The sequence below is a fragment of the Saccostrea echinata genome, unplaced genomic scaffold (genome assembly GCF_033153115.1).
Source record: "Saccostrea echinata isolate AGI-Se365-2 ecotype Australia unplaced genomic scaffold, CSIRO_AGI_Sech_v1 ptg000018l, whole genome shotgun sequence".
Classification (NCBI taxonomy): domain Eukaryota; kingdom Metazoa; phylum Mollusca; class Bivalvia; order Ostreida; family Ostreidae; genus Saccostrea; species Saccostrea echinata.
The window spans coordinates 206244-223736 of record NW_026889767.1 but is presented as its reverse complement, the minus strand read 5'-3'; the positions used below and the strand labels follow the sequence as shown (position 1 = coordinate 223736).

At 33.1% G+C, this 17493-nt stretch overlaps 1 protein-coding gene across 1 annotated transcript in view; it reads left to right on the top strand.

The window, feature by feature from the left end:
* The first annotated feature begins 261 nt into the window (after positions 1-261).
* Positions 262-17493, top strand: part of LOC133189420 (uncharacterized) — an 80307-nt gene continuing 63075 nt past the window's right edge. Inside the window, exons 1-2 of the mRNA XM_061324794.1 lie at positions 262-535; positions 1334-1560. Of these exons, the coding sequence (XP_061180778.1) occupies positions 262-535; positions 1334-1560 (501 nt within the window). The remainder of the gene's footprint in view (positions 536-1333; positions 1561-17493) is intronic.

Sequence of the window (17493 nt, the reverse complement as noted above, 5' to 3'; positions counted from 1 at the left end):
TTTATTACATGCATTCTCCCTCCCCCCCCCCCTCTCTCTCTATTGTAGATTCAAATCTAAAGAACCGTTAGGACATACTGTAACCTTTTCTCCTTGTAAAGCAATTTACCTGTGCAACTGATCGTAGGCTTTTAAAGCCCTCATTGATTATATAGAAAAGCAGTGCCTGTGTTGTTTTTATCAATCTTTGTGGCGTTATGTGCACGGCAGACATACTGAATAAATAATATTTATTTATTTTTCTTTTCACAACAGGGTAAAATGGAGAAAGGGAGCTATAGTTTTACTAAAGAAGAAAGAAATTTTTGGATCCTAGATGTTTTGATCAAATATGTTGCCCAACCAGCGGTGAAGAAACGTTTTGATGTTATTATACCACCAGCTGACCTTGCTACTGTTCTCAATAGTAATGTCAGAGTCATTCAAAACCTCATTAGCAGAAAAGTCATCAATGTGTATCAACAAGAAGTTCTACAGAGGGTGCCCGGCTTCAAAATCCCGACAATAATGATGACACCGACTCCGAAAACGACAGGTTTGAAAATAAAAACCATAATATTATCCCCTCTTAATAATAGATTGTAAGGTTAAAGGAAATTCTCTTGAATTTCTTTGTTGAAAAATAAGAAATCGTTTTATATTAACTAAGAATATTCTGTTGTTCATCCAAAGTGTTGTTTTGTGACCCCTGCGGATGGAACAGAATGAAAAAGCTATTTAAGGAGTTTGAACACTCATTCATACTGTTCTAACAGGAAGATTTTTTAGTGTTATGTGTAGAACGAGGCTATTCCTCACCAAAATACTGAAACCTTAAAAATATATATACAAAAAGAATAAAGGGAAGCATACAAAAAGTCTCTTTCATATTAAAGTAGATAAATCTGGATTTAAAAAAAAATCCCAGAATATATTATTAAGTGGTGCCAAATTTCTACCTTTCATACTAGACTGTTACTGCTGGATGGAAGAGTCTGCTTCTTATATATTTCAAAATCAAATATCGTATTTCATGCTTATTTAACTATTTCATCGGTGAAAACTTAAGACTGAGGTACAATATTAAATATACAGATAATTATACAGATACATAATCTATGCCTTTTTTTAGAGATATACAAAAAAAATGCACGTTTGAAATTGAGGTAGTGTCGTATGTGTTTTCTGTATGGGCAATTTCTCCCTATTTTTGTGAATTTTAAAATCTAAGCTTTGTCTTTAACAATCAAAATTTTTATTTGATTTCGAAAGGTTTACATAAAAATTTTTCAGTATTTTGTACTCTATCTCTCTGCTAACGGTTGAGTATCTTATTTTCTCGGATACATTCTAGCAACTTCATCGGCTGATTTCGACATTACCTTGATGATATGCCTTTTACGCAGTCTGAAGCTTGTTCAAGAACCTACCACAGGATGGGATAGACTTCCTTCCGACAGGGATAAATCTCTTGGGGCGCATATGACCAGAATCAAAGTCTACAGGAACAAGCTATCTCATCCTTCAAAAAGTCGAATTAATGAAAACTCATTTAAAAAGATATGGTCTTCCTTAAAAGAGGTAAGAAATATGGTATTGTTCTATTGCGAGATCGACTATTTTGGACGGTGAATATTGTCATTGTTCTGTCAGCACAAAATCACATTCAGAAAGAGTGAAACTAAAATAGGAAAACACACCCACACCCACCCACCCACCTACCCACACACACACACCCTTGTTTGTAAATCCAGCCAACTGACTACATTTGAAATTTTACCTTCATCTCGCTTCACCGATTTAGAGGCTTGAAAAAGAGAAAGTAAGACCAGAATATACCGAGGTTAACCTTAGGATTTCTCTGTATCTATAGGAATTTTTGATATCTTTTACTTTAAGTATATTGAAATTCGACATGAATCTCACTACATTTTTACACTTATTGAACACACACGTGCAAATCAGTACAGCTAATTCAACCGTCAATTCACTACAAGGTTATAAACACACAGGAAAATCACTACAGCTAGTGATCATGTTTAATTTTTTTAATTGCACCGTTTATTTTATTTTATTTACTGGTATAAATGGTGTATGTATGTACAAGACAGTATACAAGATCAAAGGAAAAGATTGGATATACGACAAAAATGTATGTTATCAGAGCTGTTCCCATGTTGACATATACATGTATACAGCATGTACAGCGGCGGTCTAACATAAACTCTAATTAACATTAATCTCAGAGTCGATAATTGAAGATATCTTTTAATAATCAAGGACATCATCAATTCATTTTTTATTATTAATAATGGAATGAACGATACTTTCTTTTAATGAAAGAACGGAAAAAATCTTTTGTAAGACAATCTCTAAATTGATTCTTTGCGAGTAAATTTTCCGCCACTGTATTGATAGGCCTATCTTCGATTCAATTGATAAGCGCATCAAATCAATTATTGCTCTCCTTTATTGAATAGTTGCGGGTATAAATCCAGCTGATGAGAGGAATAACTGATCTGATGCTCTCACTCATTCAGAAAATGTATTTCAAGCAGTATCCTAAGCATGTCTTGTATCTTTTCTTTCCATGTAACATCTGTGCAAGATTCGTTAAGCTAAAAACTAGTCCCCTACTGGTAAAAACGGTTCTTTCCTCAACTGTCTGCCTGTCTGTCCCTCTGTAAGTCCTTCCCATGGCACTTGAATTTTCCGCCCTTTTTCTACAGCTTGCAAATATTGAACTGATGTTTGGTATGTGAGTCTACCTTTACTAAGTTACAGATCAAGTTTGAATTTCCGCTTTCAAGAGTTTTGACGGAATTACGGGCATTTCAATTTTCTAGGAGAACCAGATAACATTTGCCGGTAGGGTGCTAGCATTGCATATGCAATACTCTCAAAATGCTTGTTAAAGTTACGAAAAAAGCTACTCCCTAAGCACCTAAATGGTCACTTTTGCTGATAATGAAGGAAAAAGCAGCATCCGAAGCAATACTGCTATTATCAGCAGTCAATATTAGCTGCTCGGCATTAAGCTAGATAACTTGCGATTTATAAGTTCTTTCAAAATTTAGAGTAGTGGCATGTTTGAAATATATATTCTTTCAGCATCGAATTTTCTTTAAATTTTTCCCAAAAAATCCCTGTGTGAAGAATCGTGTGGTCAGTTAGTAAAAAAACAAACTCGAACGTCAATTCATCATAGTTTCAAAACAGTAAATATTCCGTGATCTGGGTAACCAAAAAGTTAGTGGAATTAATTGTATTAATGATAATTCATTCTCATTAATACCCAATGATAATCGCCCAAGTTCAAGTGCAAGTTCAGTTTATTCACCCAACCCAAAATAATAGTACATGGGATACATTTATAACATATATATATATATATATATATATATATATTTCATATAAACTGTTCAGAGGTACAATATCTATATATACAATGCAAAAACATGATAAAAAATGAATAATGATAATGATAAAAATACTTCGCAGTTCCATTTTTAACCATTTTCAAGAGAAAATTCTTAAAAGATTACATATAGTCATATACCCTAATGTATAGTTAAGAAGATACGAAGACTCCCTGACCGCTTGGGAAAGTGTGTTTTAACACCCTACTGCTCAGATTGACCGGTGGGGGAGACTTTCAATGATTTGAAAATACGCTATCTAACAAGAAACATGTGTTTTAGCTAGAAAATGCTAAAATGCATTCTCTAAACGGACAGGGTGTCTCAAGCCGCCTCAATACCCTTGATAGATTCAGGGCAAAGCCCAGATGATGGCGCAGAGGACTAAAGTCCCTGAAAGCTCCGGAATTTTGACGATCCAAAGCCATTTTATTCACAGAAGAAGTTGGAAAATAGATATATTTTTGTTCTTATTCTAGTGAGGCATACTGGGCGACTGAAATTTCTCGGTACTACATTAATAGAGTATTTGAAAATTTTTTAAAGAAGATAAATCAATCATAAGTTAATGAAATACATTATAAAGTGTACATAAACAGAAAATTTAAAAGGGTGTTTTAGTGATAACATTTTTGTATCGTGTTCCTACAATGAATTTCAGTATAAATATGAAAGTAAAAATTAAGAGAAAATTCATATACGAAGATGGCTTTCTATGCAAACTTCGTGATAATTATAGTTTTGTCAATGATAAAATATGTACAACCTTTGATTTTGAGTATCCTATGCCCTGAAGGAGTATTAATTTTTTTTAATCAATTTACTTTGGGGGAGACTAAACGATGTGCATGCTTGAGCATATAAGGAAATATGGAAGCTCTGCCATACCAGCCAAATTAACATACTTTTTATGTTACTTGTGTTAAAGATATATTCAAATAAAGCATGTAAATTGAAATGATAAAAAAAAAAACATGTGATAATTGGTTAGAAATTTTAAGTATTTCAGCAATATTAATAATGCCATCACATTGTTGGGGCTCGAGTTAAATTCCACTGATGAGAAGAATGACTGAATTTAATTGCTGCTAGCATCAAATCAATTACTGATCTCATCAATTCAAATGATGCGCGCCTTAATTTTTCTAATGTTTGCCAGCATCAATAATTCGCATTAATTCAATTGATGAGAGCAATAATTGATTGGCACTTCAGTTCATATGAGAGCAATGATTGATTTAATGATATATTTCAAGTAATTTAAGATGACTTCACTATTTCGTGTTTAAGAAATACAAGAATACAAGAAAACAATGGATAAATGTATTAAAGAATATTCTTTATCTATAACGTCAAAATTAGAAAATTTACAGAAAAGTGATATTAAGGAATATTGGAGAATTTTAAATAGTTCGAAGGCTAGATGTAAAACTGAAGTTGATATCAAAGCAATGTAAGATTTTTTGAAGAATAAAAAAAAATGAATCTAAAGATGATGAAGGTGATGTAGATGATAACGATGTCAATTTCGATAATAACGCCCCTTTAAATTGTCAAATCTCTGCAGAAGAAATCTTGCAAGCAGTTAACAAACTGAAAAATAATAAAGCTCCAGGGTATGATCAATTCTGTAACGAATATATTAGTACAACAATATCATGTTTTTTGCCACTATATGTTGACCTTTTCAATTTGATTTTTGATAATGGTTTTGTACCTGAGGAATGGCTTATTGGTATCGTTAGGCCAATGTATAAAAACAAGGAAGACCCACCTCTTCCTGAAAACTATAGACCAATAACACTATTAAGCTGTTTAGGAAAAGTATTTACCAGTATTTTATGTGAGCGTTTGGATACTTTTTCTGATGAATTATAATTGATTACTGAAGCCCAAGCTGGCTTTAGAAAAGGATATGGTACAAAAGATAACATATTGATATTAGATTTTTTGTGTAAATTTGTTTCTTTTAGTAAGAAAAAACTTTATTGTACATTTATTGACTTTAAACAAGCCTTTGATGCTGCTTGGCGATCGATCTGGTTTGTGGTCCAAAGTGTTTAAAAGTGGTATAGATGGTAAATGTCTAAGATTTATCAAAAATATGTACAGTGGTATTAAATCGAAGATATATATTGATCAAAATATCTCTGAATTTTTCATGTGTAACCTTGGGGTAAGACAAGGGGAAAATTTATCCCAATTTCTTTTTACTTTATATATTAACAATTTAGAAAACTATTTATTGCAGAATAATATTGAAGGGGTTACGAGATTTGATGAAAAATTAGAAATTGAAATGCAGATAATGTTTAAACTTTTTAGACTTTTTTATGCTGATGACACAGTTTTATTATCTGATAATCCAGAGGATTTACAAAGATCTTTGAATATTTTCTCTGATTATTGTGACCATTGTAAGCTTCAAGTAAATACAGACAAGAATAAAATAGTAATTTTTCTAGAGGAAGAATACCTAAGAAAATATTTTTGTATAGAGGTGCACCAATTGAAATTGTGAACGAATTTAAATATTTACAATGTAGGTGTTATCATGTCTCGTAGTGGTTTCTTCAGAAGTGCCAAAACACATTTAACTAAACAAGCATCAAAAGCCATGTATGGAGTACTTAGAAAAATAAGGTATTTTAATTTACGGTATACACTTAAAATTTCTGAAATTTGTTTTACATGTTAAATCCAGCACTCCAAATTGTATGGTATATATATGGGGAAACTGGGCGATACCCTTTAATAATACGTATAAAGGCACGAATGATTACTTATTGGGCTAAACTTTTGATGTCACATGAACGTAAGTTTACATATATAATGTATTGCTTTCTCCATAAATGCTTTTCTGAAGGTTTATTTATGCATCACACATATTAATAAGGTACACTACTAACACAAATGTCGAGTCACTATACTACTAACACACATGTCGAGTCACTATACTACTAACACACATGTCGAGTCACCACACTACTTACACACATGTCGAGTCACTACACGACTGAAATATACATTAAAAATAACAATATTAAATCACACGATGAGCTATACCAGAAACACATATAAAATTATACATTCCCAACACATGAGTCACCATACTACATGTACAACTCACATAACAAACAACAAAATTACCACACATAATAAGCTACACTACTAACACACATGTGGAGTCACTACAGAACTAACACACATGTCAAGTAACTACAGAACTAACACACATGTCGAGTCACTACACTACTAACACACATGTCGAGTCACTACACTTCTAATACATAGTAATTACAACTAACAATATTAAATCACACACAATGAGTTATACCAGTTACACATATAAAATTATACGTTACCAACACATGAGTCAACATACAACATGTACAACTCACATAACAAACTAGAGGTACTGTGAGCACTGAACTCACTGAAGGATACCCCCGCCTCCGATATGATTATAAAGGCAAAGTCCATGTTTTGCTCTGAGAGACCCGAAATAAGTGACAGATCAAAAAGTAATATACGAGGTACACAATGGCACTATGTAATAAAAGATCGGGGGGGGGGGGGGGCTAGGGATAAAGTCTACTACATGTATATAACATAAATAATTGTTTAGAGTGGTGAACGAGGTATAAATGTTTTATAAAATACAAAATATTATATATATATTATCGAAAAATTTTAGTCATATCTAGCTGCAGATATATACATGTAGCTCTCCACTGGTCTGAAAAAAATTGAATGGTTGTCATATTGACAAGATGAGAAAATCTGGGAATAAAAGAGGAAAATTAGCATTTCCTGGAGGTTAAAAAAGGTTTGAGTACAGCCATTTTGAAGCAGTCGGTCGGGAGAGGACAAACATTTTTTTAAAGATGACCTCATCATATTCTGTGTGGCCTTGCCATACAGGTTTACGTATGAATTGATATTATTTAAATATCAGAAATGAGCGATATTCATAAATCATAGCATGTATATTAATTAAGTTTCTGACTGAAGCATACCTGGGAATACAGAGGGGATATCTTTTATATCAAATTGAGTTTTTAAGTTCGCCCTGGGGCTTACTCTAGGTTGCACACAAGTATCAAATTTCAATAATTATATATTAATTATTACCAAAATTACGAAAATTATAGAAGACATATATGTAACTCGTCGAAAACAAACTCCTCGAGAATTTTTTTTCAGACTTTATAAGACAATGCTTTCTAAGCATACAAAAACTTCCAGACAGGCAAGCGAGTTTATCGAAGTCGAACAGGTGCTTGAAAGTGACGCACAGGACTTAACCAGCCTTCTTTAAATACGGTATACAAAAAAACAAAAAAAACAACAAAAAACAAAAAACTACAGGACTGCTTTGTTCTCACATCTGGTAAAATTTTAGAGGGAAGTATTGAAAAATAAATGTGCGTTGGCCACGTTTGACGTAAACCTTTAGTTTTTACGCTATCCAATAAACCCTGTCCATAATTTTCACTTTTTAACAGAAAGATACACTGTATCTGAAATACAGAGGGTCGACCTTTTACATCGTGTATATTCCAACATACGGGGTGTATGCTACGTTGTGCACGGGGTATATGCTTTCGGGGTGATAAAAAGGGGGTCAATGTATCCTTTTTGTACATTATCAATATTTCAATTTATGGATATATTTCGCCGGAAAGCATATGCATACGGAAGAAAGCATTATCTAAGAAGTATATGGATACCTATGAATCCACTGTACACTTTCTAGTTTTATCAAACACCTCAACACAATTCCGAGGATCAGAGCAAGATTGACGCTACATTGTGTTTATGATCAATTGTACCATTAGTTAGCTGGGTTTTTTTTTCTTTTATTAAAATAGCCCCGTAGTAAGCAAATTCAGTTTGGGGGGCATAGCCATACATTTTCAGTTGACAGTTGAGAGGACACAAGAATTCCTGACAAGCAAAAAAATAAAAATAAAAAAGGGCATCAGACGTTTTTATTGAGGGGCACAAGCAAATAGTATCTATGTTTCCTATAATAATCTATATATCGGCAAAATTATTGGGGGGGGGGCACGCCCCCACCCCCGTGCCCCCCGGTTCCTACGGCCATATAAAAGTGTAGCTTATCTGTACATAACAAACAATATTATATGGGGTAACTACTACATATCAGAACAAAGCTTCGCTTTATCACCAATTTCATATTACTGTTAAGTACACGTTATCTGTATAAATGTATGCATAAGTTGTCTGTTTATAAAACAGTTCGTATTTAAAGAGTTTGACGAAAATTCAATGTTGTGCCCGGGGTGTATGCAGCATGTTGCACCCGGTTAATCCAGATACCCAAAACGTATTCTGCTGATGTCTGTATCTCAATGATAATGTTCAGAAACCCTACAGGTACAGATACAGGCTTACACATTGAACTAATTTTCAGTTAAAGGGGGGGGGGGGGTGTTGCACATATTAGAAAGTCCTTGGTACGCAAAAAAAAAGGATCAACTGATGTTATTTTCGATGGGCCCAACTGTAAATATGCTTTATTTTCTATTCTTGAGTAAATATTTGCAAACTAATAGCCCCTTCCCTCCTCCCCTATGCTTCAAAGAATTAAATCTATTCAACCATACTTTCATTCTGATGTATGTTTTCAACATTGAGTTACCTGTTTAAAGCTTAAGCATTAAATGTATTTATTTCAGTAGTAGATATACATAGAATACATCATTAGGTAAATGCATATTTTACCCAATCCAAAAGTAAATAATTAAAATGTAATTATAAACTGAAAACAAATGGCGATTGTTAAAACAAAATTGAAGAATAGTCATTCGTATATTTTTTTAATCGATTTTCGTATTGAAATCTACACTTGGGATAAGAAATATCTTAAAATATTCTACTAAAAATAGACTATAATAATATAAATTACAATTTTAAAGTATGAATATCATAATAGTACTATAATTTGTTCCTTGGCATAAGTTATTAAAATAAAGAATTCAGAGCAATTGATATAAGGCAAATACATGGCCATTACATTGCCATTGCTACCTACCTGCAGGTAGAGGTATGATTACTTCACCGCCCCCCCCCCCCCTTGTTTTATTACCTGAACACACAGGCAGATTTAACACCTTTAATCGAAGCAAACGCTGGTAAAAAAAAAAACAACAAACAATAGCACCATAAATGTGACACTTTTTACATTTATTTTTTGGGGCATAAGCAGCACAACTCAAAGCAGCTGAACAGGGAATAGCAAGTCTTGCCTTAGAGATCATATTGAACGACAAAGGTAAACAATTCTTTTTTCAAATGATATAAACCCATTCTCTGAAAATTTATGTGATTGTCAAGGTTTATGCAGGTAGCATTTTGCACTACCTGGACCTTTAAATGTAAGCAGACCTTTTCTTATACGCGCTGGACCTTTTCTTTAAAAAGTTATCGTATTAGCCCCCCCCCCCCCCCGATCTTTAAACGAGGCGGAACAAATAATATGCAACACCGGTCAATCGGTAGGGGTTGCTTACTCCTCCATGGCACCTGATCTGTTTTCAGAGGTCTATTTTTGCTCTGCCCATAATCTGTTTTGATTAAATGAATTTTTCAGCATGATTACGGTTCAGGGGGTCGTGACATAAAGACCATGTTAAAGTAGGACTTAAGTACAGTCTTAAAACTTAAGACCATAATTAGAAGCGTGCTAAGATTTGACAATCTTAGCAAAACTTAGGCAGTCGGTAGAGGTGACTTAAGCATGTTTTAACTTCTTTAAACACATATTTAGAACTATTCAAAGGTTGACTTTCGACGTCAAAACATTCATCTAATCATAGTATACATTAAAGAAAATAATTTTCTCTATGTAATATTGGTATATATAAGAATTTTATTTTTTCGTCGGGGGAAGAGGGAGGGGGGTGATATTGATCACTGATTCCAATTTCACTCTCTAAATGACATTCATGTAAAGGCAAAATTTTATTTTTGGGATACGATTGAATGTTAGTGGGACCTAGGTTATAAACACTAAGCATTATAAGTTAATTGTACACAGTAATCATGGATTTTTATATTCAAAAATGAGATGATATAGATTTATATAAAAAAAAAAAAAACACAGAAAAATTGTCGTTGAATTAAAGGGTGCTTACTAGAAAACTAATAAAGAGTGTCTGCTTAAATTAGATTAAACGTAGAATGCAACAAGCGTGGATTCAGACAGAGTTCACTAATATAAGAGAGAGAGAGAGAGAGAGAGAGATGTAGGAGGTATACGAAAAATTATCTTCTTTTCCATCCTTGATTAGAATTGTAAATAAGTATATCATAAAACGTCTGCAGTCTTTGCCTGCTGATATGGGCTGATTCATCGGAGTAAAAAGAATTTAATATGTCCCTATTGTTTTATTAAGAGTTTCAATTTCAAGTACATAGATGTTCGGTTATCGTGCAATGTCTGCGAAAGTGACAATTTGAAAGCAAGTGAACCTTTGTCAAAACAAAAGAATAACGACAAACATTGCAGTCTCTAGTGATTACAGTGAACCACTATTTTGTGTCCGTGCAATATTTATTTTCAAATATTCAGACTAATTTTAAACAGAATATTTTTAATACGAAATCTAATCTAACCTAGCTAAAACCGATAGGTAAGGACGTCAACTTTAATCTATGTGTAATTAAAAACGCAACTAAATCATTTTTTAGAAATACATGTATATATAAATAAATATGAAAATTATGATGATTCATAAAATATTTTGAACGTAAGTTTGACTTAGCTAAGACCTAGCTAAGTTCATTATATGTTACGGTTTAAGACAAATTTAAGTAGTACCTAGGCAGGTATTAAGATTGCGCCTAAAACATACTTATGACCCTACTTAATAGTAAAAAAAAATCCGGAACCTTTCGGAGAGCCGTGGACAAATTTAATTGTAATCTCTTGTTTTATTCTTTACACTTTAATGCTCGTTTTATAAATAGCTTTTTATTTTCTCAATATCGAAACTTGCAGGACGGTCAGAGGTCTTTGAAGCCTTCCATCTTATTCAGAGTTAATAAAGAAACAAAATTATGAATTTCGATACACACCCCATTTCAGGAAACACGACCCCTTATAAGTAAGGACGTTATATACATATATGCATGTGAAGGAAAACTGCTTGTTGGTAAAAGTGTTTAATCTCACCCTTACTCCACCTTTAAGTCCCCCACGAAATATACTTATAATTACATGTACATTTAAATGAAAGTCCAACAAAGTGACGAGAATTGACCCACTTTATTTTTACATGGTTCTATACGTAGTAGTATAGTCGGTGTTAGAAACATGCATTGCAATTGAATTAAGAAAATTGTAACAATTTTTCATTTAGTCTCAAACTGAACATAATCTGGTATGACTTATTAAGTTATTTAAAGTTATTTAAAAAGTCATACAAGAATTATACATGTGCTACATGTAGTTAAGGCATCGAGCGGTGTGTATTATTTCAGAAGCCCTCCGTAAACTTATTTCCGTGATTTTTTTTTTAAATCCAGTTCGACCAATTGGTAGAAAACTCGACTCAGCTCAGAGAGACAAGAAGGGCGTTCTAATGAAATTTAAGAAAAAAACAACTACATGCATGGGAGCAATCTATTCAGCTACTCCTGTTTGTATCTTAATCTGTTGTGTAATTTTTATTTTATCTATGTACCAGTGATCCAGATAACATATTTGCGGCATCGTAATACATTTTCCCCCTTTTTTATGCGGAATCGTAATTAAAAAAAAATATTCGAGAAATTGTGACTCATTTTTTGCGGAAAGATATTATCAATATGCGAAAACGTGGAACAACGCTTCAAAGAGAAGGATTGGTGATATCCAACAAGAAGACCAAGGACAAAAAGAAAAAAATATATATATAATCTCGTTTTCCTACCCATGTTCAAATGGTTGGGGTTTCTCTCTCTTTTTTGTGGCCCGAATGTAGAAAAGATTTTCGAGTTTAGACAATAGGTTTAGGTTTTTTTCCTGCTTGTCAAACTGTTTTGTCAAAATGTTTTGGAGTCCCCCCCCCCTCTTTTTAAGCAGCAAAAGGGAAGAAAAAATGACAACACGCCTTATATTAAAATTTCCTATGTACATTAGCAACAGTTATTTTCTCGGGAGAATAAAAAAACACTAGGGGGCATCCCTGTACCCCTTCGATACTGCATGCTTCAGATCGTAGTATTTCCCGGTTTAATATCAAGGCTAGACCGTGACTGTGACTTCCTGTTCTATTCCTTATTTGGGGGGGGGGGGTAATCTATGTTCAATTTGGAAGACCAATTATAGAATCTGTACTGTGTGAGTCAATAACCTCTAAAGCATAATCCCCTTTCAATTATTAAATGGATACATTATATATGATATGTTTTAAAACCTATATTCGCTGTAAAGGTCCCTGGTACAGAGCGAGGACAATCTCCCAGCCTGAAAAAAACACGATTCTCAATTTTGAAAGTTCTTGAAAAGTTACATTTTAAAAAAAAAAAAAAATGTATTGTCAATATCATCTTTTACACTTTAGCTTCCTTTATTTTACTGAATAACTTATTGATAAATAATTTATTTTTCGCCACGAAGTCTTCTTGTCATTGATGTGTTTCAGTGTGATTAAAATAAAAGAGGTTGTTGAAGCGTATTTTTTTCTATAATGTTCGATTTTCAAATGGAATGGGCTCAGACTCCATTTTTTAAAACTTTAAGTTAATTTTACATTTACTTTTCGGTCATTTAAAGGTTAATGTAGAAAGGGAACTTGCCCCATTCATTTTCAAAAATCATTTTGTGTGGCTCCAAAAAACCAGTTTTCCACTAAATATGCTTTACTTACAACTTTAAAACAAATCATCAACCAATGCCATTTAATAAAATAAATGAATCAAATATGTTGAAAATGCCATTCCTGAAAACTTTATTTTAGAAAAATATAACTTTTCCATGAACTTTAAAGATTGAGAAATTTATTATCTCAGAGCGGGTGATTGTCCCCGCCTTATACGCCCCGTTTCTTTTAAGATGTCTTTTAGGTTTCACAATAATGTGCATTATAAAACCACTATCGTTATTTTGATCTAACTTTACCATGATATTTTAGTAGGGATATTTCCTACAGCTGATTGATTGATTGTGTGTATTTTTGTCCCATTCGAGAATTTCCTACAGTTGAAGTCAAGCTTTTATCATTTAAAATTTACAGCATACCACCGACAAACATTTATCTGCTTTTACATGTATATACATTGTACATCAGTTTGCATTGGTCTATAATTCTTACCCAATTTGATCTTCCCCTTAACTCCTTCTCCCAAGCAGAATAACATGTTATATAGTTTTATTATATCTCTACTGATTTTTTCCCTATAGAACATTAGATCGTTAGATGTGACTAATTCTCTAGAAATCGTAATGAATGGATTAGTCCCCGTGCGTTAGTCAAGTGAGCTAATCCCTGCTTCGAAAGCTAATTCCCGGTTATCCGTAATCCTCTAGATTTTACTTTTACATTGGTATGATATGTGAATGGACTAATCCCCGTGTGTTAGTTAGTTAGTGAGCTAATCCCTGCTATGAAATCATGCTATCTGAATCCTCTAACTCTAAATTTTAAGTTTTTATCAGTATAATAAAACAGTTAAAAGTATATCATTGCGGGAGTTAGCAAGATTTCAGTTCCTCTCGACCAGGACTATTTCCCTCGGCTTCGCCTCGGGAAATAGTCTTGGCCTTGGGGAACTGGAATCTTGCTAACTCCCTCAGTGGTATATTTTAACTGTATAAGTATCCACCGTTTTGGTCATGAAAAGCATTTCTAGATATTTAATACTGCAAAAGTTATGTAGTTTTATTCTGCAATCTAACAAAAAAATAAACATATACAAAGAAAATTAAATTTCTGTTTATTTCAAAAATAAAAATCATCACAAATTGTGCTCATTCAAAATTCAGTCAAAATATGATCTATTCATGTAGCTTACATTACATTAGAAATTCAAACACATGCAAGTTTATCAATAGAGGTTGATATAATATTATATTTAGCAATGTTTTAATAATTATATACAAATCATAAAAAAGTGTCTTTTTATATTATGCTCACACATAGCAAGAGGCTACTCTAACTTACACGGTAAGTCAACACTCTTCTAAACTAACTCAACATGAAAACACATAATGAGCTACACTACTTACACACATATTGAGTCACTACATGACTATTACACATAAAAATAACAATATTAGCACACAAAATGAGCTACATGTACACTACCGCAGGTAAAATTCTACATTCCCAACACAAAATGAATCCCATGCTACATGTACAACAAACAAATCAAAATAACAATACAAAATATGTATTACAAATACATGTAACAATATTAAAACACACAATGAGCTATACCAGTAACACACATAAAATTATACATTCCCAACAAATGAGTCACCATACTACATGTACAACTCACATAACAAATAACAAAAGTACCACACATAATATTAGGTTTATTTATGCATCACACATATTAATAAGGTACACTACTAACACAAATGTCGAGTCACTATACTACTAACACACATGTCGAGTCACTACAGAACTAACACACATGTCAAGTAACTACACTACTTACACACATGTCAAGACACTACAGTCTACTTACACACATGTTGAGTCACTACACTACTGATATACACCTTACAAATAACAATTTTAAATCACACAATGAGCAATACAAGTAACACACATAAAATTATACATTCCCAACACACGAGTCACCAAACTACATGTACGACTCACATAACAAATAACAAAATTACCACACATAATACGCTACACTACTAACACACATGTTGATTCACTACACTACTAACACACATGTCGAGTCACTACACTACTTACACACATGTCGAGTCACTACACTTCTAATATATAACTTACAAATAACAGTTTTAAATCGCGCAATGAGTTATACAAGTAACACATTTAAAATTATACAATCCCGGCACACCAGTCACCATACTACATGTACAATTCACATAACAAATAACAAAATTACCACACTTCATAAGCTACACTCATAAAACACATGCCGAGTCACTACACTACTTACACACATATCGAGTCACTACACTTCTAATATATACCTTACAAATAACAGTTTTAAATCGCGAAATGAGTTATACAAGTAACACATTTAAAATTATACAATCCCGACACACCAGTCACCATACTACATGTACAACTCACATAACAAATAACAAAATTACCACACATCATAAGCTACACTCATAAAACACATGCCGAGTCACTACACTACTTACACACATGTTGAGTCACTACACTACTTACACACATATCGAGTCACTACACTTCTAATATATAACTTACAAATAACAGTTTTAAATCGCGCAATGAGTTATACAAGTAACACATTTAAAATTATACAATCCCGACACACCAGTCACCATACTACATGTACAATTCACATAACAAATAACAAAATTACCACACTTCATAAGCTACACTCATAAAACACATGCCGAGTCACTACACTACTTACACACATATCGAGTCACTACACTTCTAATATATACCTTACAAATAACAGTTTTAAATCGCGCAATGAGTTATACAAGTAACACATTTAAAATTATACAATCCCGACACACCAGTCACCATACTACATGTACAACTCACATAACAAATAACAAAATTACCACACATCATAAGCTACACTCATAAAACACATGCCGAGTCACTACACTACTTACACACATGTTGAGTCACTACACTACTTACACACATATCGAGTCACTACACTTCTAATATATACCTTACAAATAACAGTTTTAAATCGCGCAATGAGTTATACAAGTAACACATTTTATATTATACAATCCCGACACACCAGTCACCATACTACATGTACAACTCACATAACAAATAACAAAATTACCACACATCATAAGCTACACTCATAACACACATGTCGAGTCACTACACTACTTACACACATGTCGAGTCACTACACTACTTACACACATGTCGAGAAATTCGCTGGATTAGACGACATTCCGGATTAGACAACATTTAAAACAATTGAGTCTACTGCAGGTGACTTAAAGTTAACATTGTATAAGTCAAGTTTTTGGAGTACACAACATCCGAATAAGACAAGTTTCACTGTATATTACAAATAACAATATAAGAACACATGAGGAGCTTTACCAATAACACACATAAAATCACATATTCCCAACACGTAATGAGTCAACATACTACATGTACAACACACATAACAAATAACAAAATTACCACACATAAAAAGCTACACTACAAACACACATGTCGAGTCACTACACTATTAACACACATGTCGAGTCACTACACTTCTAATATATACATTACAAATAACAACATTAAATCACATGATGAGCTATACCAGTAACACACATAAAACAAGAAGCCTGTGAGCCAATGCTCACTGGTAATACCTCCGCTGTGATTTGAATATACACTATCATGTGTATATTCACAAGTTCAACTATGGACAGATGCATGAATAAACAGGAAGTTGACATCAGATTCATACAAAAAGGAATCCCACCATATGACAATTATGCGTCAACAAAGAGTGTGCTAAAATTTCAAGCATCTGCAATGAGTTGTTGCTGAGAAAACTTTGACAAAAATTTGTTCCATATTATACAGACAGACGCACAGTTAAACAGGAAGTTGACATCAAATTCAGGAATGAATCCCATCATATGGCATGCCTAAACAAAGAGTGTGTAAACTTTCATGCATCTGCAATAAGTAGTTGATGAGAAACTGCAACAAATATTTGTTATATATGGTATAGACAGACACACAGATAAACAGGAAGTTGACATCAGACTTGTACAAAAATAAATCCCACGATATGGCATGCCAAAATAAAGAATGTGCTAAAATTTCAAGCATCTGCTCTGAGTAATTGCTGAAAAAACTGCGAAAAAAATTCGTTATGTATGGTACGGACAGACGCACAGATAAAAAGGAAGTTGGCA